General features: G+C 45.8%; 1 protein-coding gene and 1 long non-coding RNA gene across 28 annotated transcripts in view; one reads left to right on the top strand and one right to left on the bottom strand.

Moving 5' to 3' along the window:
• The window catches only part of LOC139054370 (uncharacterized), a 34,669-nt gene that overhangs the window by 2,524 nt on the left and 6,419 nt on the right, over window positions 1-25,726 (top strand). The gene's annotated exons all lie outside the window — the stretch shown is intronic.
• The window catches only part of LOC139054369 (uncharacterized), a 48,835-nt gene continuing 44,064 nt past the window's right edge, over window positions 20,956-25,726 (bottom strand). For 24 of the 27 annotated variants that reach the window (XR_011511156.1, XR_011511157.1, XR_011511155.1 and 21 more), the window contains one exon: window positions 24,600-25,465. Coding sequence is in view for 2 of the 27 variants with exons in the window: in XM_070531263.1 (XP_070387364.1) it covers window position 25,465 (1 nt within the window). In the remaining 25 variants the exon portion in view is untranslated. Of the gene's footprint in view, window positions 23,137-24,599; window positions 25,466-25,726 lie in introns of those variants that run through there. The other 3 variants (XM_070531264.1, XM_070531266.1, XM_070531260.1) reach the window with 1 other exon arrangement.

Genomic DNA, 25,726 nt, shown 5'->3' with positions numbered 1-25,726 from the left:
GGAAGACACACAGAAGGGCACAGGACGAGGGCTTTCTAATAACTGAAATTTATTGAACACTAGCATCAAATGTCTCTTACCTTTGGTTGCTCCATATAACTTGCTAAAAATGCAATAGAAATTTTTATCATAGGGCATTCAATCTTGGAGCATATTTAAATTATAGCTATTTGCTTTGTGATGAAATATTGCTTTGGTAAAAAACAACTAATTAACTTGGCAAGTTGTTTCCAAAGACTGCATCCTTTGCATGTCCAAATGTCCACACCTTCCAAGTTCCTAAAGAACTTCACAGCTTCAAAGGCTTTTGCTTCATAATTTTGCAGCTTAATTTGGCATTTTATCCCCATTGTTCATCTCGTTAATGTGGCTGTTGTGTGACAGTACCGAGCTTATGACTTAGACCTTAGCATGAAGCAATGCTTAAAAACTGTTGTGCTCTTACACGCTTTATCAAATCACTGCTTTCTTTTAATGTTACTGGTGCTGTGGCTTTGGCGTTGGCTGCGAAACCCAAGGCCGTGGGATCAAATCCAAGCCCCTGCGGCCACATTTCGATCGGGGCAAAATGCAAAAAATGCTGTGCGCCATGTATTGGGTGCACGTTAAACCCAGGTGCTCAGAATTAATCCAGAGTTTCTCACTATTGCATCCCTCATCATCATTTAGTGATTTTGGCATGTAAAACCACTGAGCTTAATTTTTAAGTATTGTCTTTGCCCAGTACAAATCTAGATTTTGGACGTCACTGCAAATGTAACCAATACACAAATTTAAATACTTTGTCATCTAAAGAAGAATGGGACGCTATAAAATGCAATAATCACCATTATGTGCCTTGAAGCCAGAACAATATCGGCACGCTAGGAAGCACCATCGCTATTGCCTGTTGCTTGACGACTCCAATACACCTCCTCACGGTCAAACAGAACAGCTTTCACCTCCAACTTTTGTCCACTCTCCTTTGCCTGTTGTCTAATAATCTCGCCAAATTCTATGGTTGCTATCCTGCTCTCCAGCTGTGAATTGTGGTTGAACCACTTCAGACGTCTGTTGACTTGTTTATCTGACACAGTGAAGTAAAAGTGTAGTGCAGTGATGTTGCAGTGATACTCTTGCCAGAATAACCTACTTTTCATGAAACCAGTGTAGTAGTCAGAAGACTGGCATTTATGCCAGCTGCATTGCCAAGCTCCTGCACAAGAGCAGCACTTAGCATCTGAGCATTCGCATCATTCTGAGTATTCTTGCATATCATTTGTGCTCGTTAAACCTTGCTACAAGACATTAATTTTCAGCAGCCAAGCCTGACAGTTCTGGTAAATTTTTTGTGCTCTGAGCTGGTTTGATGCAATACTTTTAATGGAATTTCTTTATTGCTGTTTATTATGTCGTCAGTGACAGGATTTTTTTTTATGCAAGAGTTAAATGGTTCCTTCAGTGAAAAAGCCGGCAGCATCTGTAGCAGCAAAACGGTGCCTAATTTCCCGTTGACTGTGACACCATGTGAGCACACGAGGCGCGCTCATGACACTAGCTTGCACTTGCTGGCTCGTGTCTCAGCAGAGGAACGCGAGCAAAGGGGAACATCTGCTGCTGCGCTATTTCGCGAGGGGAGAGTGCATTGCTATGGCAACACATCACCTTCCCTCTCGCAAGCCTGTGTTACCACCTGTTCCTTGTCTACTCAAGCTCTTGTGTGTGTTCTAACTGCGCCTCGGTAAGGCTAAATCAATATATGCCAAGCGTCTTAACGTGCCCGCTGGCCTGCGAGGAGTTCATATCTCGGCCTGCTCAGTGGCGTTCAGTTGGACATTAAAGTATTCACAACTCATAAGAAGTGCTTAGGTGTCCTCGGATTTTCTTCGTACTTAATGCACAAACTTTGAAGTCATTTTCCATGGCGAAATTAGTTAAATATCATCGTCCCTTGTCTGCTGTCCGTCCTTTGTGTGAGTCTTATACATCTTCGCAGCCACTCCTGTCATGCACAGTAATTTGTGTACTTGTGCTTGATTCTTCCATGGCATATGATTAATTAATGCATTTTATTTGCATGATCCAACTAAACATGATCTCAAAAAGCTTCACTTGACTGCTCACTTGTCCCTGTGGCTACATTGTGTGGATGTACTATCACTATCAAATGAAATGCAAACAGCACAGTGCGTGCCTGTAGCATCACTGAATGTATAGTGCACACACTTCAATCATCACCCTCACAGGCATGCACATCTGGTTTCACAACACTGTGCAATGATGTTCGCCCTATACTGAGATATTTTTCTTTCTGTTTTGCTTCTTGTTTTCTTAGATTTTTGGGTTTTTTTTTGCTTTGAAATAAAAGGAAAGCATAACAGAAAGAAAATTTGACTGCATTCAATGTGTTAGAAAATGTTCACTTCAATTTTTTTTTTCTCACACTTGAATCAAAAGCAGTGTGGCAACACTGAGTCTTGATGAAATGAATTGGCAGCCTCGGAAACTGTTCCCACTGGTAATCGAAGCTGATCTTGAAGGCCATGCTTTGGTCTACTGCAAAAACTGGAACTGATTTCAGGAGCTGGGAAATACGTTATGGCCCTCATTCATTGTTTTGCTTTTGCATCTTGGCAGTTTGCTGCTGCTATTTATAGCACAAGTGAAGGAATTGTAGCACAAGTAACACTGACACCTGTGCTGCCCTTTTTCGTGCCAGAGTGTGTGCAGGAAGGCTGCTATCTGGTCTTGAAATCCATCGAAGCAGCCTTATTCCCAGACATCACACAGCCTTGCCAAAATGGCGGTTGGCATGAAGGGTCTAGAGGCAGCGACTTCAAATAGAATTTTCGACTTGTCGTACCAGAAATGGTTTTATTTCCAACAAACTTTGTTGGCTGTCCTCCAGGCGAAAAGCTGCAACATACAGCTTTAATGTGCCTGAAGGCCCTCGCATGGCAGCAGTAAGTCTCCTATCGGCAAACATATAACATACGAAACATTAATCTATTAGGATATACATTTACAATGTAGCAAAAGAAATGTGTGAAATCTAAAGAAACATTCATCTTTTCAGATAATTATATAGTATTTATAAAATAAATTCTTAATGTGCAACAAAGCCAAGATGCATATTATATGTATTATATGTCCCATAATATCACATTTCAAAAATAAGCACTACAGACAATATGTCTAGTATGTACACTTGCGCACAAAATATTACAGGGTGTGCGAGCGTGTGGCAAAACGACCCTTCTCCCCTTCTAGCTGTGCACCCATGGTATCGAGTTTGCACGCATGCGCATCCCTCCGAGATTGCAAGCGTGCATGTTTCTGCACTTCCTCCTTGTGCGCTGGCAATATCCGAATGTAGCCGTGAGGTGCCTCTGTTGCGATGGGCGCGAAACTATGTGAAGCCTGAGCTTGCGTGTGCCGCTGCGGCTGCTTTTTGTCGAGTCACGAGCGCCGACGCATATGGCCCGGTGGCGAACCCAACAAGTAATTTTTTTTTTGAGCTGCACCATTTCGTGTCCAATCTTTGTTGTTTCTTTTTATGAATGGGGCATTCTCCCACAGAAGAGCGTGTCAGAAAATGCCCCTATAGAAGGAGACAGTGTCAACTCCCATTGAAGACCAGCAGTTAGGACACAGAGACAGAGAAGCTGCCGGATGGATCTGGGACAGCGACGCTGGCCTGTACTTTCCTATCGTCTCCATTATCCATGGCAACCTGGTATGAAGAGCATGTGTTAGCCATTTATGCTTGAACTACTTTTTCCTGGAAACAGTTAACAAAATGTTTTGCATGGAACAAAGAAGGTATGTTCACCTGCACAAGTATTGGCTCATAGGGAAGGCTGGCACATAGGCTGGAGGGATCAAGGTCGGGCATGTTGATCTGGACTGCACTTTTAACTCGAAGTCTATGGCAGCCTGAAAGCAAGAGTGCTTATGCTAATTTTCTGTTTGCCCTACGACATAGAATACACTGCCTACTTAAAGTACTCGCTAAAGCTGTTGAACAAGTCCATCTCAGGAGGAATTGTAGAAGCCCGGTAACCAGGGAAAGTTGGTATTATTTCACTGACTGACTGACTGAATAAACTTTATTGAAACCAGCAAGAGATGGTGACTGGGCCTAGGCCTCCCACGTGGGGACGTCGAGGTGTTGCCTCTTCGCCGCCTCGCAGGCCTGCTGGGTCGCCCAGAGTTGGTTGTCAAGGTTGGGGCTACGCAGGGCAGCGTGCCATCTCGACGAGAGGGTCGTGGTGTTAGTGTCGGGGTATTGGTGCCTACAGTCCCAAAGCATGTGTGGAAGTGTGGCTGGCTGTGTCTTGCAGATATGGCACGTGGGATTGGAGTAAATGTCTGGGTAAATCTTGTTATAAAGTTGTAATGAGGGGTAAGTATTGGTTTGTAGCAGGCGGAAAGTTGTAGCCTGCGCTCGGGATAGTTTGTTGTGTGGGCCGGGGAAGGTTCTACGCTCTAAGTAGAAGGACTTCACAAGATCATTGTAGCGTGTCAGGCGATCCCTACCGGTGGGGGCAGCCTCCCCTTCTCCCGCGCGGTCAACTAGGCCTCGCGCTAGGGAGTGGGTAACCTCGTTGAGGTTGGGGAGGTGCGGGTGGACGGTGCCTGCATGAGCCGGGAACCAGACGAGTGTAACCTGATGGTCGGTTGAGCGGGGCTCTTGTTGCAAGATGCGCAAGGCTTGGTGTGAAATACGGCTGTTGATATAGTTGATAACGGCGGAGTGGGAGTCAGAGACGATGGTATGGCATGTTGGGTCTAGGGTGGCTAGCGCGATGGCCACTTCTTCAGCTTCCTCAGCGTATGTGGTTACTAGGCTGATAGCATGTTGGAGAGACCCTTCACGCGTGGTGACGGCTGCAAAGCGGGTACTGTGGGGATATTCGGCAGCGTCGACGAAACTCACACCGTCGTGGTGAGTAAGCGATTTGGTGAGAACCGTGGCACGTGCTGTGCGACGTGCGTGGTTGTATTTGGGGTGCATGTTTCTGAGGATAGGATCGGTGTGAATCCAAGCTCGTATGGTGGAGGGGATCTAGTGCTTATGGCCGTGTTGATGGTGGTAGGTGATGCCGTGCGAGGTGAGGATATGGCGACCCGTGGCTGTGAGAGTGAGTCTCTCCAGCTGAGAGCGACGTTGGGCCTCGATGAGCTCGTCCAGTGTGTTATGGACGCCTAGTTGAAGGAGGAGGTCAGTGCTGGTGCAACCGGGGAGGCCGAGGGCTTGTTTATAGACACCGCGTAGGAGGATGTTGAGCTTGGTTTGTTCAGCCTTATACCAGTTTAGATACGCAGCAATGTAGGTGATGTGGCAAATTACGAAAGACTGGATTAACCGGAGCAGATTCTCCTCTTTCATACCCCCACGGCGGTTGGAGACCCGCTTCAAAAGTCTCATGGTGTTGGCTGTATTTCTCTTGATTTTGGCGAGGGCCATGCCATTCGCTCCGTTCGCCGCTATGAACAAGCCGAGCACACGGATATTGGTGACGAGGGGTATGGGGCTGCCATGCGTGAGATGAAGCGCAATGTCTTCGTAATGGCGTTTAGCGGTGGAGTATTTTGGACGGCGGCCACGGAGAGTAGGCCTGTAGAGAAGGAGTTCGGACTTTGCAGGGGAGCAGCGAAGCCCCGTGCCTTGGATATAGGTCTCGACTGTTTCAATGGCGGATTGTAGGGCCGTTTCTATTTCGCCATCACTGCCTTTGTGGGCCCAGATGGTTATATCGTCAGCGTATATGGTGTGGGTGACACCGTCCACTTGCTGCAATTCCTTGGCAAGATCGATCATGACAAGATTAAAAAGCATTGGGGAGATAACGGAGCCCTGGGGGGTTCCCGCGCTGCCCAAAGTCTGGGCGTCGGAGCGGAGATCCCCCACCGAAAGGAAGGCCGTGCGATTAGAGAGAAAGTCTCTGACGTAATTATAAGCGCGCGCACCGATATTAAGGCGTGAGATGCGGTCAAGAATGGTGGAATGGGCTATGCTGTCAAATGCTTTTTCGAGGTCGAGGCCGAGTATAGCTTTAGTACTACGTGTTCTATCTTCTAGTATATGGTGCTTAAGTTGTAGCATGACGTCTTGGGTCGACAGGTGGGCCCGGAAACCAATGACAGAGTGAGGATACGCTGCAGTGTCTTCCAGATGGGTGTTGATTCGCGTGAGGAAGGCATGCTCCATAACCTTTCCCACGCATGAGGTTAGTGAGATGGGATGAAGATGATCGAGGCTAGAAGGTTTGCCAGGTTTGGGAATAAGGATGACCTTTGCTGTTTTCCAGGCCGGCGGAATGGCACCATTACGCCAGCAGTCATTGATATAATCTGTCAGGTGGGTGATGGTGGCATCATCCAGATTACGGAGGGCTTTGTTAGTGACCCCATCGGGCCCAGGGGCAGAACGGCTGTTTAATTTATGCAGGGTGGCTTGGATCTCAGCGACACTAAAGTCTTCGTCCAGTGGGGGGTTGGGGGCCCCGGTGTAGGAGCCGTGAGATTGCACTGGGCCCACGGGGAGATACTTGTTGGTGAGGTAGTCTAAGACTTGGGCGCGGCCCTGTTTCTTCCTTTCTGTATAGAGAAGTTTAGTGAGGCGATCTTGTTGGGAAGAGCGGGTGGCTTGACTATCGAGGAGGTGTTTGAGAAGCTTCCAAGAAGAGGGACAATGGATCTGTCCGTCAGCAGTATTGCACAGTTCAGTCCACTGCTGACGGCTCAGAGTGAGGCAATGGGCTTCGATTTCCTTATTGAGGAGGGCTATTTTAGCGCGGAGGCGCCTGTTGAGACGTTGCCCTTTCCAGCGGGATAGGATGGATGTTTTAGCCACGAGGAGATGGGCCAATCTACTGTCCATGCGCTCGACGGGGGCATCGGTTGTAACGGTGCGCGTGGCTACATTGGTATCGGAGTGGAGATTTCGGGTCCATGCATCAATGTCCTCTATGCGTTCCGCGTGCTGGTCAGCGGATCGATGCTTGCGAAATGCATCCCAGTCAACCCAAGTGAACTCACGGGGTTTGGCAGTAGCTGCAGCTATCCGAGGGATAAGTATGGCAATGATGGAATGGTCACTACTGAGATCATGTTGTGTGTTGCTCCATTGAGCGTTGGTGACGTTCTTGGTAAATGTCAGGTCGGGGGTCGTGTCGCGGGAAGTGGAGCTACCGAGGCGTGTGGGGAACGTGGGGTCTGTAATGAAAGTGAGGCCGAGGTCTTGGGAGTCTTTCCAAAGGTTTTGAGCCGCCGTCGTCGAGTAGCCATATCCCCATACCGTGTGGGGGAGATTGAAGTCTCCACCGATAACGAGGGGGTTGGTGCCAGCTACGTTAAGGGCCTTCTTGAAGAGGGTGAGAAAACGGCCTCGAACTTTGGCAGAGGGATGGCTGTACACGTTAAGGAGAAAAATACTTTCCTTACGTCTCCTGGTGGGGATAAGTTCAACGAGAAGGTGGTCGATGTTTCGGTCGTGGAGATTGTGTTCGATGGCGGTGATTCTCTTGTGGACGAAAGTGCAGAGGCGGCGAGAAGCAGGTATCGGGATGAAAGGTTGGTAACCTGGGAGGGTGACCGAATCGATATGGGTTTCCTGAATCATGATGACGTCCGGTTGCCGGGTGAGGGTACGAAGGTGTTGACGGATGACTGGCTGTTTGCGGAGATAGCCTTGGCAGTTCCACTGCCAGATAAGTGTATCTCTGTTAGTGTGGGCCATGATGGGGATTGGGGGATGCCGTCAGGGGCAGTGCGGGGGGTTTGGAGGGTAGGATGAGCGGGCACGGGGAGAGTTTGTACGTGGGTTTCAATGTTTGTGACGCGCTGTGCCAGTGCGAGAACGGCGTGTTGCATGGATTTGACTGCGTTCTGGAGTGCGGTCATCGTGCTTTGAAGTGAGACTAGCATGTCCTTAACCTCTGAGCGCACTTGGCTCGTGGCTCCCTCTTGGAGGGCCCGCTTTTTGGGGGCTGGTGTCAGTGGAGCGTCGTGGCTAGAGGAGTGGGACGCTTTGGTGGGTGGTGTAGGAGCAGGTGTCTTGGATTGTTTAAGATCGCGAACCTCTTGCGAGAGCTTGTGAATTAGGTCGCGCATAATGGCATTTTCTTTTTTGAGGTGAGCTATTTCTGCGTTATCATTGGTGCTCGTGGACTGTGGAGAAGGTGTGTTGCGACCCTCTCGCGAGGTGCCCTTAAGGGCTTCTGCGAAGCTCACCTTGTTAGTAGGAGACTTGGCGGGTGGGGTATAGGTAGATCTGGATCGGGAACGGCGCTGTCTCGAACGTGAAGGGGTCCGGGAACAATGTTGCCTCGAGCGTGATGGAGTCCGAGATCTGGAGCGGGGCTTGGAGTTCAAGGGCGGGAAGTCGCTTTCTTGAAGGGTGGCTTGCATTGCAGCTCGGCGTTCCCGAATGCGCTTGCGAATAACGTATGGTGTCTTGCAGCGAGCCGTACACGATTTGTCCGCTGTAAGATGAGGGCCGCCGCACAGTGAGCATTTGGGGTTACACGTGTGATCGGGAGGTGGGTTGCGGACTCCACAACCTCTGCAGATCTTGTTATTGGGAAAAGGGCAGACATCCATGCGGTGTCCGAGGCGGCCGCATTGGTAGCAAATTTCTATTTGCTTGCGGAATAACGAGCATGGGATTAAGGTAGCTCCGTAACAGACCAGATATGGCACGTCGGGGCCACTGAAGGCGATAACAACGGTGGTTGTTGTTCCAATGCATTTTGCGGCTAGTGCGAGGGGGTTGTGGGTATTGATGATATTGGCGTTGACTTGCTGTGGGGTATCGGAGAGGGGGATTCCGCGGATGACTCCCTTCGTGGTGTCCTCAGCGGCCGTCTCATACGCGTTAACATCGTGCGTGACCCCATTGACTTGAATTGATTTTATGCAGACATACCGGTCGGCGTTCTGCAGACTTGGCGTACTTACAACGACAATGTTTTGTTGGGTGTTGGGGCACACCGTGTCTTGCTGAATATCTGCTGGGCTGAGCTGTGCGGCTTGGAGAACGGCTGTAGTCACGGTAGGACTACCAATTTTGGCAATGTTGAGGGCTCCCTTGGGGCGAATGATAATTTTGATTTGGTTGGAAGGTAGCGGAGGCATGCGTCCAGCCTTTAGAACTTGTGCCTTGACTGGTGGCCGGTCTTGGAACGAGAACGAGTGCTTGAGGTTTGGGTAGAGTCATTTTGGGGTGAAGAGTCGTCCCTCAGCTTCGCCGGTTGGCGAAGGCGAGTTGTTCGCCAGCCCGTCTCGGCGGCCACTTCGAGCTCCATGCTCGTTGCTGGGGCAGAGAAACTTGATCGGCGATACGGAGCTCGCTCGAGTGCGCGCCGCGCATCCGGTGCGCCCGGCGTGCACGCGCGGCGGCGGCGTGGGCGATTCACAAAAACGTTCGCAGCACAGGAAAATGTCCGTAGCACAGGGAAATCGAGTGTTCCACCTGAAAATGAGGCGTCTACGGAGTCCTGGTATCTTCACGGATCGACTGGTGTAAAAATTAGGCCACAATTTGCAAGAAAATGCTGCAAAATCATTTCACGAACACAGAGCCGACGCGAGCACGTCTACACTCCTCGGCGATCGCAGAGCCTCCCCTGATTTCACTGAGAGGGAAAATTAATTTGCACCCATTCAAATCTGAACTACTGGAGGCACCAGCACCTAAGCCAGAGAACCAGGGCTAGAGAGGCTAGCCAAGACTGCTTTCATCAAAACTCGTAGTAACATGATGGGAAGACGTCTGCCAGCCAATAACCGCTTCAACTAAAACTGTGCAGCATAATGTGGACAAAGCAAGACATAAAAGCTATAGAGACAAGCCCACGATAACTATGCTCATCCCTGTAATGTTGTTTTCCTTTTTCGACGATGCATGGCACAGTTTTACTTCAAACTCGTGTTTACAAAATGGCCTCATACTATGTTTTATTGTGGAGTAACTGTTTATTCTGTCACATAGTCAGCGAGATCATTACAACAGTCAAGTGAAATGTTTACCTCTGCAAGCAGCAACAAGCTTTCAGCACAAGCTTGCATGGGCTGTGAATATGCACAGAGTAAGTGTACGACATGGCTTGTTGTGTCAGGTGTACTGTCACATTGGCCAACTGTATGAGGAAGCTGGGAGGTTCGAAGCTTGAGAGTACTAGTTATAATAATGGGAAGAATGTCATATAGCAATAATTCATTACAATTGAACCTTGTTGTATGAAACAATTATAAATATAATTATTGCTTAAATAACAGGTGGTGAATCACCAAGAGAATTACATATATATGAAACTTCATACATCAAACTTGCTCAGACAGTAAATCGATATATTGAACTCCGCAGCATTGGACATTGGGACACATATTAAAGGCTTCACTGCAGTACATTGGCAGATCCTGGTGGCGCAAATAGGACCTACAAATTCTGCATGGGCTAAAGGGCAGAAAGCGCTGCTCTGAATGTATCTATGTAGTCAAAGCCTTGTTAACAAAGTGCTCGCACCTTCAAAATCCTTCGCTATGCAGGTCACTTTGTTTTAAAGGTTGCGCAGCTCACTGCTCACAATAGCTAAGCACTTTCAACAAAAGAAAATCTTTAACAAGAATTCAAGAGAGACTTAATGAAATAGACCGCTAATCTTTCTCTGCAAAATATCCTTGACAGCATGTTCTACTGTAGCCACGCTGTGCTCCATTGAGGTTCCCAGCTTGCTCTCCAAACAAATGCATGAACCATGCAAAGCTAAGCCCCCGATTGTCTAGTGCCCCTAAGCCTCCCTTGCTACAAAATTTTTGGTCGCCTTCGTTGACATTTGCGGCCTATCCATGCATTCGTCAGCCGTTGGTCCGTTACAAGTAGCATATGAGGTGAGTGAATCCTGGGGCAGAGCAACAGAACTAGTAATATCAGCACGCTCTTCAAATACACTGCTGTTAGCGCTAGGGCACAGCTTACCCTGGTGACATCTTCGCGGGGCAGTGGCGGCACTGCTGCGGCATTCGTTTTATAAACATAAATAAGCCGCCAGGGACGCATAAGTTTCTTTGTTTTACAGGCAAATTAATTGTGGTCTTCACTGTAGAGCTGTTCGATTGTAATCTAGTGCTTATGCTGACGCTACTTGCTGCATGCAGCGGTTCGTTTTCCTCACGTGATAGTGTGTGACGCTGTTGTATCTCAGCTTTCGGACTTTAAAACCAGCAAGCATCTAAAATGTGCTGCATAATAGACAGTTTTAGTTTAGCGTACATCACTGCGCATGCGCAGAACGCTAAACGACCCATTGCATATAGCGTACACACACTATTTCTCAGATTTAGCATTAGCGTCTGTGTGGTTTGCGGAATTTGCGTGAAACATGGCGGCGGCCCCGGCTGCCAGCTTCAAATTGAATTTGGCGTTGCTTTTGTATATGGACTTCGTTCTTAGCAACTGACTGTGTAAATGGCTTTCGCTTAGTCTCAGGCTGCTACGATGACAGAGTATTATGGATAACCTTGTAGTGTTTTCGAGATCGCTTCTCGTTTCGAGTGAGTCGAAGCCTAACGAAAGAAACATCCGACATGTTAGCACCACCTATAGCTACAGTCGGGAGATAGCCGCAATGAAGGCACATGGCCTCTGAGATCTGAACATCTCACAGGCCAACTAAAACTAAAAAAAAATGTGTGCTGATTAGCATACGCTATATATACTATGGCATACGCTACAGTTGCGTACGCTAAATTAAAGCTGTCTAATGTCAGACCCATAAGTTAGCTTCATCCCAACACAGTGGTGTTACGCATTCAACTATGCACTTAGCATTGTGATGAAGTATACCAACAGTGGGAAAGGGTCACAAACACTGGACATAGCAAGGTTACGCGGTCAAGCATACCATAGCGCTGAAGCATACTGAAAGTGGAAAAAGATAAAATTACATGCAGAGTATCCTGTCGGAGTTATCTAAATGATGCATAAGCATTTGCTACTGATCACCTACTGTTTTGTCATCATATGCTGCTGCGTTTCATATAATTGCGAGAAATGCCACGAAAAAATCATGAAATGGAGAAGCGCAGATGCAACACCAAAATGTTAAACCAAGACCAGCATGAGTATGAAGCAGAGGCCAGTAGTGGCACTGTTCACTCCTTTTATATCATGGTGCGTTTGGATGATGTTGCTGCTTCATGGAAGATGAGCACTGGCCAATGCGTGCTGTTCTACGTGACGTAATTGAACAGTGTCACGTTAGGTAGACGTCATACGTAGATGTGGTCAATGATGCTGCCTCCTCTCGATGCAAACCATTATCAACTGTACATCAGCGGCCGCTGCTTATGGCGCGGCTGCGCAGGCCCGATCTTACAATTCGCTCGCTCATGCCGGCCTTATCTTGAAAGCAATCATCTTACGTGACGGACAGGTTTCCTCATTGGGTAAGCATAGAATCCTTTACGCATGTGTCTCTTCCTTTGACTTTCCCACTCCAGCTGCTAATGTCACACACGCCACGTCGGGAAGGGGGGGGGGGAGGGGGGTGTTCAGAGTGTGTATATACATGACAGGCACAAGTAAGAGAGGAAAGGAGATGGGAGAAGCTTGTTTTCACCCCACTGCATCGAATGTGCACAATGCCCTCTGGAGCTCCCTGGCCGTTGTCACATTAGCCACCTGACAGCTGCAATTATCCGTGACTCCTTTCGGAAGCACTGAAGAAACTGCAGCGCTTACGTGCGAGGCGAGAGGGGACACAGATAGAACTGTAGAGAGAAGAGGGAGGAGAAGAGGCAGTTCCCGTATAAGATGCGGGAAGTGACATGAGAAGGCAAGGAAACTCCACTAACATACAACAGCGGTTGTGGGGTGCTTATGTTCAAGGCACAGTGCAATATGTTGCTGCTATTTCTGAAAAAATAAAGACCATGCAAATATGTCAAGCGGGCAACTCGCACAGGGCGTGCAGAAGCAGAGCCGCATTAATTAAAATGCACCGCAGCGTCCAGGAAACACTACAGAAGTGGTTGACCGTCAAATCAACACTTCTGTGCCTGCCGCATTAGCTCTGCTGCTATGGCATTGCGAGAGGTCATGGATTTGATCCCAATCGTGGGAGCCACATTTCGACGGGGGCGAAATAGAAAACCCATGTGCACTTAGATTTTGGGACACATTGAAGAACATCACGGTGTCAAAATTAATCTGGAGTCTGCCACTATGCCGTGCTTCATAATCTGAGTGTCGTTTTGGCACGTACAGCCCCATAATCCAATTCAAGTTTAATACTTCTGCCATAACGCGATGTGCCATATGAGGAAATGACAACACTCAACCCTCTCAGGGGTTATAAGATATGGCCCACTAAAATGCCTCATGCAAACACCTCTCCCTGTGTGTTCTGCCTATTACGCAGGCAAACAGCAGTGGTGCCCACAAGGTAACGTTTAACATCAATTCGCCAATCTCATGTTAGCCTAAACGTTGAAGAAATTAAGCTTTAGCCGTCAACACTGCTAATTATCATCAATCAGAGCATCCAGCATGGAAAGCTTCACTTACATCAATTCCCACAGGGTGTGGGATCTGCATAATTTTTCTCTTTTTCCTCATTTTTGTGTGCGTAGCATGAACAGGAAGATGTTCCAATGAGCTCGTTTTGAAAATATACTATTATATGTGCAATCTCCGGTTACGGTAAAAGCACCGAGACCCTTAATAAGTGTACAGGCAGGGATTTAGAGCTATTTCCGGCAGGGTTGTGGTGATTTGGGTCCTTGCTTCGCCCATCTTGCAAGCTCCGTATACGAGACTGCAACACAGCCTTGCACATGTTCCCGACTATACATGCGCACATGTGCCGTCATCTGTCACAGTATGAGCACCGAGACATCTAATAACTCACCTGACACCCATTCAAAGCTGGTTCTGACGTTGCTGCAGTGATGGACCGCAATACATTACGGAAGCTCCAGTGCATAACACAACTGCATTGTGGTGAAGCTCAGTCTAGGGCATTGGCATTGAAACTTGTTTAAGCAATCACATTTCCTCAAGCCACAACCAGCATGCGTATTCGTGCTCTTAAACTGCACAAGGGCCATCCATATGCCGACGTGTCGGAATGTTAAGTCAGGTGTAGTTCCGACCAGAATGCACATAATGTTTGGTATGTCTAGAAAGTGTTCCTAAAGTCACCTCTGCCGCATTACAGTTGAGTTAAGCAAGGAAGCTTATGCAGTGTATTGCATTGAAGCATATTAAAAGCGAAAAATTGCAGTTTAATTGCTGTGGTGATTTAAGCCCCTTGTTTGGGGGGCCATGACCATGCCCCTCTGGAGGGCACAAAGGAGCGAGGAATCATGGTTGGAGAGCATGACACGAACCCTGGCGATGGAGAAACAGCTTTGATGACCTGCTCTACCGAAACTGCACTGCTTGTTCAGCAGGCGTTAATCAAGAAGCTAGAAAAATGAAACCTAGTAGTCCGGATATTTATTGACAATGCAACATGCAAGGCTTTTGACAATGCAACACAAGATTCTATTAACAGAGTTGACTGCCAACGGTGTACACGGAATGACACATTTTGTTGTGTTCGTATCTGCTTGATTGCAGGCAATACATTGTCATTGGAAATAGTATTTCCTCCGACAGGGCAATATTGTTAGGTGTCCCACAGGGCAGCATTTTAGGTCCCCTTCGACATTTACGTTAATGACATGATAGACATACGAGGGTTGATCCAGAAATAAGGTTCCCATCAGTTTTAGAAAAAGACAACATTGTTTATTCTCATAGAAATTTACATTATTGGAAAGATGAAACTTACATAATCGGCATCTTTTTCTACGCATTTTTGTATACAGTGCTCCAATTTCTGTATCCCAGTGTCATAGAAGTCTGCCGCCGACCCGTTGAGGAAGCATTTCACCTCTTCCGACTTCTTCATCGCTCCGGAAGCGTTGGCCACTCAAATGTTCCTTTAGCTTGGGGAACAAGTGATAATCACTAGGTGCGAGGTCCGGACTGTACGGTGGGTGGGGCATGACAGTCGACCCAAAGTTTGTCAAAAGTTCCTGGGTTTGACAGGAGATGTCAGGTCAAGCGTTGTCGTGAAGCAGTGTTACACTGGCTGCCAGTCGTCCTCGCCGGCAGTTCTGGATAGCTTGCCTGAGTTTTCATAGTGTTGCACAATAGCTCTCAGAGTTCATTGTTGTCCCACGTTCCATTAAATCGATCAGCAGTACCCCCTTATGATCCCAAAAAACAGTGGCCATGACTTTGCCAGCAGAAGGAGCTTGAACTTCTTTGCGACTGGTGACTCTGGGTGACGCCACTCTTTGGATTTTTATTTCATATTAGGAGTGAAATGAAACACCCACTTTTTGTCTACCATAAAAATGGAGTCCAACAATCCTTCCTTATCTTCTTGACAATTTTGAAGAAACTGGCGAGCACAGTCAAGGCGTTTCTCCTCGTAGTCTGATGTCAATAGCTGCGGTATCCATTGAGCACAACACTCCTGATACCCCAATACTTTAGTCAAAGCTCTTTCCACTGTACCGTAAGAACTTCCAGGAATTTGAGCAATAAGTTCACGGATGTTGATCCTCCTCGATTGAAGCATTTTGCGTTGGGCCATCTTGATAACCACCTTCGAAACTGACGGTCTTCCACTCTGTTCTTCATCGTGGACTTTCTTTCAACCAGCACTAAACTCCCTGAACCACTTTCGGACGTGTTGAACGGACATGCACTTGTCGCCATACACCTCTATCAACTGATGATGAATATCCACGGGTGGAGTCACTTTGGCGTGCAAAAAGCGAATTACGGAACGAATCTCGTACTTGGCGGGATCAACAATGGGAACCTCCATGTCGGACGGCTGCTGAGCCAAGAATGAGCGGTGCAGCGAAGCAAAGCGCAGCTGGGGGGAATGGAGAATGGGGGAACAGCCGCGTGCATGAGTGTTGCCGGACTTCACCTCGCACCTTCCCGTGGGGCTGGAGCTCTTTGGGAACCTTATTGCTCGATGAACCCTCGCAGAAACCGAGGCAACAACCATTCTATATGTGGATGATACCAGCCTGTTTGTCTCTGGTCTGGAGGCTTGCAATGTCATTCCTAAAGCGAACGCGCTCCTTTCCACTTCATTGGGATGGTCCAGCCACAACAGCCTTAAAAATATTATTTCTTTCCAGAACAGTTGAAATTACAAATTTACCCAGCACTATTTGCGTCTCACATTAACTACTGCATGCGTGTGTGGGGCACCACCGTGAACACTAACACAAGCTTTTTCTTCAGAAACGTGCTCGTCGGAATTATTGCTAACATTCCATACCTCCACACAACATCACCACTTTTCAAACTGCCAGATGTGAATGGCCTTCCTTTACTGTATTCATATTTTTTCCTCTAACAAAGTCTCTTCACTTGTAAAATTACTGTCGGGACTACAGCCAGGATAGATGGCTCGTGCCAAAAAGGCTAACAATTTATCTAATGCAATCGCTAACCTGTAATGTTCCTTAACTTCTTAATAAGTATGAAAACCAAGGCATTATTAATGTTCATGTCTTTATCCGGAAACGCGAAATAATTTTTGGTCTAGAATCATTCATTACATGATGCCTGCACGCGGGAACAAATGTATGGATATCTGTCACTGGAAGTTACTAATGTGCTGTTCTTTCTCTCTCTCTCTATATATATATATGTATATATATATATATATACACACACACAGGCACACACACACACGAACATGACATAACATGAACACAGTGTATATATGTATATATATATATTGTACACACAGTGTTCATGTTAGTTTCGGTTGGGACATACAGTTGCACTGTCCACCCCTCTTTACTATTGTATAACTGTGCAATTACCATTGTTAAGCACGAGCTAATATAGTATGTAGTATATCACTATATTGTCACGTGGTAGTGACGTTAAAGAACACAGCAGCAGTACTGTGAAAGACAAAACTAGCTTTTATTGGGCGAACCTGTGCACACAAAACAGGCTACACTTAAAGCACAATGTAGCAGCGAACACAGTCGGCAATCGTCGAAAATCTGATCAGCGGGTCCAGCGCGTCAGCTTTTATACAGTAGTCATCGAATGTTCCAGACTTGTTGGGGCTCGTGTGCCTTCCACAAAGTTCTACACCATTCGCGTCACGCGATGAAATCAGATAACACAAGGTTCGGCGACAACAGACAGCGGATAGAAGCATCGATAACTTTCCAGAAACTTCGGATACATGCAGGCGCGTGCCGCGCTGTGCGATAAGATTTGTTAGGCGGCGAAACGTGGTCGCCCGATAAATGTATGTATACACGTGTCAATATATAATATATAATTATATGCGTGCTTTATTTTCTTCTACACTGACTGCTGTGCTGTCAAGCACTTTCAAGCTGTTTGCAACAGCTTCTCGCTTGAAGGACCCCAACAAATTGTAACGACTTCTTAGAAATAAAGTTCTGATTATTAGTTGTCTCCGTGCTCATACTGTGACAGAAAACTGGAATGCATGTGTATAATGAAGGAATTCGTGCTGTGTCCCCTCACAGTGGCCCCTTTGCATTCGTGGTATACTTCACCGCAGTGTATGATGGCAAAGTTGACTTTAAGGAACCGAAATTTGCAACGCTTCTAGACTCGTAGATTTTTTCATCGGTGCGTCTAGCCATAGCCACTATGGCCTAGTCCCAGGGAGCCCAAACAGAGGAAACGGAGGTAGAAATTAACGATAAAGGTAATCTAAAATGACGCAGGAACTAGGCAGCCACCGTACCTGCGGTTAATAAAACATTCAAATTTTGACACTTCACGTGCCAAAGCCAAGATCTGATGAGGCACACTGTAGCGGTGAACTGCGGATTAATTTTCACCTCGCGGGATTCGTTAACGTGCATTCAACGTACGGTACACGGGCATTGCATTTTTACCTCGTCGAACTCCGTCGAAATGTGGCCTCCACGACCGAGATGTGATCCCACAACCTCACTTTCGCAGCGCAACGCCAAAACCACTAATACAACATGGTGGGTCTACAAGCCATCAGGCTCTGGTAATGCTGGACCTTGCTGTTAAAGAACTCCTTTAATCAACCACAAGACGTCGGCTGTAATCGCAAACCAGACCTATGACAGCACCAATGTTAAACTATTTGTTGTCACCAATATGAGTTAAGCACATTTGTTTTAGAACTACACTGTACTATTTCTGTGTCAGTGATTACAGGGGAGTCCTTGTGTATCGTGTTAGACATAAAAGGATTTAAAGAGATGCCTACAGAGACATTGCGAAAGTACGTAGCTGGTATTAGTAGATTGCACCAATGATTGGAACATCTTTTTGGAGCACATGGTATAAGCACATGTAATAAATAATGAACAGTGACACAATACATTCAGCGGTCAGATGCAAGTAGTACTGCTAAACATGACAACAGATCACTCTATTCACCACTGTCGGAGTGGCAAAGTTTAAAGTTCGTTTCCAAAAGCATTGCCTGCCTGGGTTACATGTCGTCATAACCTTCCTATGTTATGAATACGTAAAATTTATAGCAGGCCCATCCCAAAAATTTGGGGACGTCCAAAGCCAGTATATGAAAAAAATTCTTCTGTTTGATTCTACTCTAACCTTATAGTCCACCGATTTCAAGTGACTGGCCCAGCCAGTAATGCAGGTGGCATGCAGCTCTTAACAAGTGGGGCGGCTGGAATAGGAATACTTTATTGCAGCACTGGTGGCCTGAATTCAAAGCCTTTTCATTAAGTAACAAAGCTCAAAAAGAACAGTGCCACAGTTATTTTTGTCTTACTGAGACTTGGCTAATACAGCCCACACCCACAGTGGGTTGTGTGTCAGCATGCAGTGGTGGCCTAGCCAGTTAAGGATTTGGACTAGGAAATAAGTAGTCGTGGTGCATTTTGGAGCAGAAAAATTGGTCCTTTTGGAATAGTTGGAGTAGTACAGCAGTAATGTGTAGCCATTTGGTGCAGCTCATTATTACTGCGCACTCAGTAAATGCTGCTCAACAGCAAAGGAAGACACCAAGGCCAACAGCCAGCAGCAGCCAATTAGTACCACATCAGTATGTTGCAAATACTTTCCTTTGAATAGGTAAGAAACCTTCATAAACAATTGAAAAATTCATGCAGAAACTCCTCTGGGACTTAAGTACGCTTAAGCATTGTACCACTTGCTCATCTCCACGCAGCCGAATGTCATTATCAACCCCTTTTCAAGGATACGGCAGCCTGTAATGGAAAATTTCAGAAAGACATCCCAGGGAAAGTAAAAGACGTCCAAACGAATGTTACTGAACTTCTTTCCAAAATGGAAGGAACCTCTGGCGTCACAAGGTAATTCACATGCTTAAGGATATCCAGGACAAACTGGAAAGCATAAAATCAGGACAATTGCAACACGAGTTTGGTGGTAGACGACCTAAGTAACAGATTGCGTCACAACAACCTTATCTTTAAAGCAATTATTGAGCAAGACTCAGAGATGTGGCAGGAAAAGGAAGGGCTTGTAACTGAGTTGGTTTCTAAATATTTAGGCATTGCAGCTGGTGAAATTGAACGTGCCCATAGAATAGGACAGAAAATAGAAGGCCATACTTGGCTGATAATTGTGAAATTCCTAAACTTAAAAAAAAAACACATACTGAAAAATGCATTTAAACTAAAAAAGGTTTGAATCATCTCGTGTGGATTGATAAGGATTTTTCAATGAGGATGCAGTCCATTAGGAAGAAACTCCGAGATTTCGGACGTTCCAAACAAAAGCCCGCTGAAAGGTTCAAACTTCTGTTTGAGAAGCTTCTACTAGACAACACGATTTGTCTTTGACCATACCACTAATGAAGTAAGTGCCCTCCCGAAACGTCATGTCCTCGCAAAAACCCAGTGATGTAAAAATGAACGCTGTGATGCATATGTGTCAATTCTAGTGTCAAACTTCCGCAGCGTATTTCGTAAGCAAGATCACCTCCTGTTCTTATCTTGAATCCTGTTAAGTAGATGTTCTAGGCACCGAAACCTGGTTGTCATTCGATATTTTGGATCGTCCTCGTCTCGTCAGCCTTCATTATTTAGAAAACATAAAACTGAATCGAGAGGTGGCGGTGTGTTAATTGCAGTAAAATCTAGTTTGGAAGCTTGCGTTATTGAAACTAATTCCTGCCTCAAAATTTTAAGGGTTGCGCTCTGTCTGCCCACACATTCTACCTCTGTCATTGGAGTCTGCTATCGTCCACTTGATTCATCCCACTACTTTCCGGATCATCTAAACATGTGTAAGTTTTGTCCAGAACAAGTACCCGACATCACCAATATTTCTTGTCGGCGATTTCAACTATCCCAATATTGAATGGCATTGATGCCGACCCCTGTATGGCACAAGAAAAACGTCAATGCCTATGTTTTCCTTACATGCTCTCAACTTTCAAATTGCATCAAATTGTTTCTGTTCCCACTCATGGTGATTCACTCTGACCTCAGTACTAGCCACAGAACCAAATAATGTAACTGAAAATGTATTGGATGGTATCAGTGGCCACAATATCTTGCATTGTGAATTCATAGGTGCCCTGAAAAAACGTGAAAATAGAAAGAAAGTAATATTTGATTACACCCGCGTGTATGTCAGCAGGCTTGTTAGTGACCTTTCCACCTTTTCTGTCGACTTTTTTCAGTCATTTCCTCATTGCAACATAAACACAAACTGGGTACTTCATGATGGGCTGATCACACTTAAAAGCAAAGCATATTCCAAAATTCAAAATAACAGCCTGCACAGAAAGCACTTGGTTTGTGACGCATGCGAAACCTTTATATTGCAGAGCTAAACTATGAGCATCTGTGGAAGATTGGAGGCCCTATCGTGAGCACGCACACTTATGCAGGACCGTAACGACAACAGCCAAAGATAAATTTTTCAACCATGACATTTCAGACATGCTTAGCAATGACACAAAAATTTAGGAAACCCAAATTATCGAACTTGACGGTACCGTTATCTAAGGATGGTAACATTCTTTCTCCGGCACGTGTTGCTATTGAATTCAAGTTTTTTTCATCTGTTTTCACAGATGAGACTGGTGTACCTAGAAGCTTTCAGGCCCCTATTTTGCATTCAAGCATGCACAACATTAATATCGCTTCTGAAGTAGTACAGTCCTGTATCGATTGTCTTCCAACTAACTCTGCTCCTGGTTGTGGTGGCATCTGCCCTAAACTTCTGAAGATATCCAAACCTGCAATATGTCGCATTTTAGCCAAGCTTTTTCAGCAATGTATTGACACGGGATGCGTCCCAAATGATTGGAAAGCAGCTTGCATAATTCTCATATTTAAATCTGGTGATTCGTCTAACCCATCAAATTACAGACCAATTTCTTTACCAGCATGTGCTGCAAACTCATCATTTCATCTGCTCTAATGAAGTTTCTTACAGAACAAAACTTTTTCTTTATCAATCGGCATGGACTTTTACACGATTGATTATCTTTTTTATCGAATCAATGTAATATCTGTAGACTTTGCGAAGGCTTTTGGCAAGGTTCCTCAATTGTGGCTTATTCATAAACTGACAGATCTTAACATACATGTGAGAATAACTAGGTGGACTACCAACTTTTTAACTAACCGGTAGCAATCAGTTTTCATCAATGACCATTTGTCTCCATTAAATCATGTCAAATCTGGAGTACCGCAAGGTTCCATGCTCAGGCCTATTTTGTTTTTAGATTATATTAACGATATTAGTAATGGTAGGCGTTTATGATCATAGACTATTTGCTGATGATTGCGTGATCTAGTAACCCTGAGGATACCTGCTACCTTCTATCTTACCTAGACAATCTCTGTAAGTGGGGCAGTAAGCAAGCGGAAATCAACATTAATATTACAAAAGCTATCAGATTCAGGACTACAGCTAAACCCGTGTTATGTAATTACAAAATTATAAAACATGCCCGTAGCCTTGGTATTCACAATATCTGGGTGTTCATTTGTCATTCAATCTGTCATGGAACATTTGCGTAGATGTGATTTTCACTAGAATGTTTTAGTTTAGTGTCTTTACAGTTCTCCCCGCTCCAAGTTGCCCCGCTTAGCCACATGGTGGAGTGGTGGGTGATTGTACGTTTTAGTTGTATGTCTAGCCTAGCGGAGCAGAGGGATGGATGGATAGGTGCTACGAGTGTCCCCTTTGGAAAGAGGTGTGGGTTGCGCCATGAAGCTCTTGTATTGCCTAATGTTCGACGTATGTTAACAAAGAAAAAAAAACCCACGATGACTTCCCATAACCAAACTTTCTGAACTTTGTCTTTGCAAGCCTCTGTTGTTTGTCGTTTCCCTACTTTTTGTCCACCAATCTTCCATTCGCTGCTTACCAATCTTTACTGCATACATTTTTACTTTCCCCCTGCTCTTGCTGAACCCAAGGGCTTCAAGCAGGCCAATGGTGTGTGTGTGTGTGAAAACTTTTATTGTAATGAGGTCCAGAGGCTTGACTTCTCAAGCCAAGGCGGGCCGCTCCCACGTTGGCACTGTCAGGCCAAGCCTTTCAGCGACATCATGGGCCCCCTGGACTGCCCTTAGTTGGTCCTGAAACAATGCGCTTTGTATCCTTCTCTCCCACTGTGTCCATTCTTCAACGAGGTTGGGGAGAGTCGCAGGACACCCCGCCAGCATATGTCTGATTCCAATGATGCCATTACAATCATTGCAGTCCATCTTAATCTCCCTCTCTGGATATATTTTATTAATGGTGTATAGGCCAGTGGTGCCTAAATCTACTGTTGGGGAGATATTTCACATTCTAGTAAAGCATGCTCTATTGTTTCCCTAGCTTTACCGCAGCAAGCACATGCTTCTTCCTTCTTATATCTTGCTGTATAAGTGCGTGTTCTAAGGCATCCTGAGCTCGTTTCAGAAAGTAATAAACTTCCCTTTGAGTTATAATAGATTGTTTCTTTCCCGATATCGTTATTTCCTCTTCAGTAGTTACTCGTAGCAGGTTTATTTTCCATTGCCGCCACCCACGAGATTATCTCGGCTTCTCTGGCTTTCCGCTTGATGTTCCTTTCGTATTTGCAGTGCCTTCTGGCCGAATTCAGGGTAATGAAACAAAATAAAAGCACCTATAAGTAAAACTTTTATAAGTAAAACGAATACATATAGCTTATTTGTCCATAAAGCATCTAAACATGAACTTGTAATGTGTTACCGGTCCATTTTATCCAGTGGAAAATAAAGCCCCATCTTGGGGAATGCCACGTGATAGCCAGCGAGCTTGCATTTTGCATACAATCTGATCCTTTCTGATGCTAACATGCTGCACAGCGTGCATCACATACTCCCGTGCTGCGAGGTTTTCAAATGGGTCAGCATGCGCACCTTCTAGCAGACATAAGTCTTCGTCTGTGCAAATCTATCTTGTAAAGAGCAAGGCAGGCAAGGTGCCTCGATGCACAAGCCAGAGTGGGTGTGTGCATCGACCACCTTGCTAGGAAAAAATGGCAGCAACCTTCTGTTCAGGCAGCTTGTAAGCGGACCGTGTTTCTGACTCCGCCAGCCCGCTTGCAGCTAAGCGGAGGGCGCATGTGCATTCGCACATCCGCTCCGCTCAGCTGCTTAGCAGAGTGTAAAAACGGCAAACTCTACTAAAGCAATCACATCTCTTGGCTTCATAAGGCACTATTTGCACTCGGCTAACTCCAAGACAAAATTTCTCGCTTACTTAATTGACTCTGACTCTAGTTTGTGTCTTAATTACTTAATTGACGCTGACTCTAGTTTGTGTCGAGGCCTACCTCGAGCATAAACTCGAGTCTTTTGCAAAATAAGGTTGCTCGCTTCATCACAAGAAACTACTTGCATACATCTAGAGTTACGGAAATCAAATATTAAATTAATTTAGCTCCTCTCAATATACGCAGGCTTCTGACACTATTGTCCTTCTTTCATTTACTCCAACCGGTTATCCCACGTTACTCTAAATATCAGACTAGCTTGTGACGTGTGTCTTGACGGCTTGATCACCAACCTAAAATCGCACCCATCTTCGCCCACACTAATCTGTTTTTCCACTCACCTCTCCTCCTCGCTATCTGACACGACTCATTTGTACATAATTTGAAGTTGTTCCTAGAAATCTGAACTTCCTCTTACCTTGCTGTTCTGTTCCAGTTGCATTTCTTGATGTTCTTATTTAATATGCAATTTTGCTTTCCTGTTTAGTAATCTATACTTAAATTTTTTTCCATTGTTTTGTAATGTGAAACAGCTCATTGTGATAAGTATTTTAGGAACCTTGACCCTTGTCATTTCTATGTTTTTTTCACACATTGTATATACCCTGTAATAAGTCATTTTTTTGCACTAATTCATGTTGTTCCAATTCACATTTCTTGTTTAGTTGTGTACTTTTGGTATTTGTTGCTCCTTTCATTGTAATCCCTGTAAGAGTTGGTGTCTGCCATGAAAAGGGTACCTGGCCCATACCATTGTTCGACTCATTCATGCTAAGGATGTTGTTGAAGGGAGGAACTTGTTCTCATTAAGAATGAGGAGTAGGGGATTTATTTACAATATCTACATGAAGGGTGGAGAACATTACATCTGATCAGTCTAGCATGACTGAGATGCACACTGAACAGCCGAAAATGTCTGCTTAAACACTCTCTGTCCTTACTAGATCCCTAGGCCAGGAAAAGCTGCCATCCAACCTTCATCCAACCAAAGCGTCCAAAGTCGTCGAAGTACCCGCCTTTGAGGGCGAAGGTTCACACACTCTCTTGCACTTTTGTTTTACTGAACACACCAAAATAAGTGGGGCCTCATAGACAGGTGTTGTCACGCTTGACTCAAGCTGGCACGTCTTGGTTCCTGAGCTGACTCTGCAGTTAGCTGCTGAATCTGTCATGACTGTGACTTTTACCAGAGTACATGGGGGAACGCCATAGAACAAACATTTCCAGGAGTTTTCTTGCTCCAATTGGTCCCTGAAGGTGACAGCGAACCAGCTAACAATCCTGTCCGTCAAACGTGTCTAGCCTTACTGGCTCCGAAGGGGGCATGTTGTTGACTTCACGAAGCGATTCATTGCAGCGAAGCCAGAAGGTCACTATCCCCGCTAGCCAATCGTAACATCCCCCACCCCTATGCCTCCTGGGCTCTTTAGAGTACTTGAACAAAAAAAAGTGTTATGGAAGTTAATATGACCGGTATAAACAGCAGCGTCGCAGCAACACGGACTGCTGCAGACGGCAGCGCCAGGTGTGCTGATGACGTTCTGATCATTATAAGCTGATACTGCTCTTTAGTGCCTTATCCATCTACGTCAAACCATTATGCGTTGCGTGAACCATATCTTGAACACCGTGTTCTCGTCGCTTTGCCTTGAAGAGCGGGCCCATATCTTGAAAGCGATCTGCGAAAGGGGCAGGGTGCGGTGTGTGCTGAGAGATTGCGAGCGATCTCGTGGTAGCGACAGGCAGAACAAAGGTAAAGCCACTCGCTGCTGCATGCTCTATCTATATTGTGTGCACTTTTCACTTTGTTTAGTGCTTGAAGGCTGTTCACCTCCGCCTTGGGTTGGCCCAGTATTGCACTATCTCTGGGATCGGCCCACATTTTTATCTTGCGTGATGGACGTTTGGTAAGCATAGAGATGCTTACACATTTAAGAAAA

Source organism: Dermacentor albipictus, chromosome 1 (genome assembly GCF_038994185.2).
Source record: "Dermacentor albipictus isolate Rhodes 1998 colony chromosome 1, USDA_Dalb.pri_finalv2, whole genome shotgun sequence".
In the NCBI taxonomy this organism is placed as follows: Eukaryota; Metazoa; Arthropoda; class Arachnida; order Ixodida; family Ixodidae; genus Dermacentor; species Dermacentor albipictus.
Note: the sequence above shows the minus strand (reverse complement) of the source record. Positions and strands in the feature narration are given on the sequence as shown.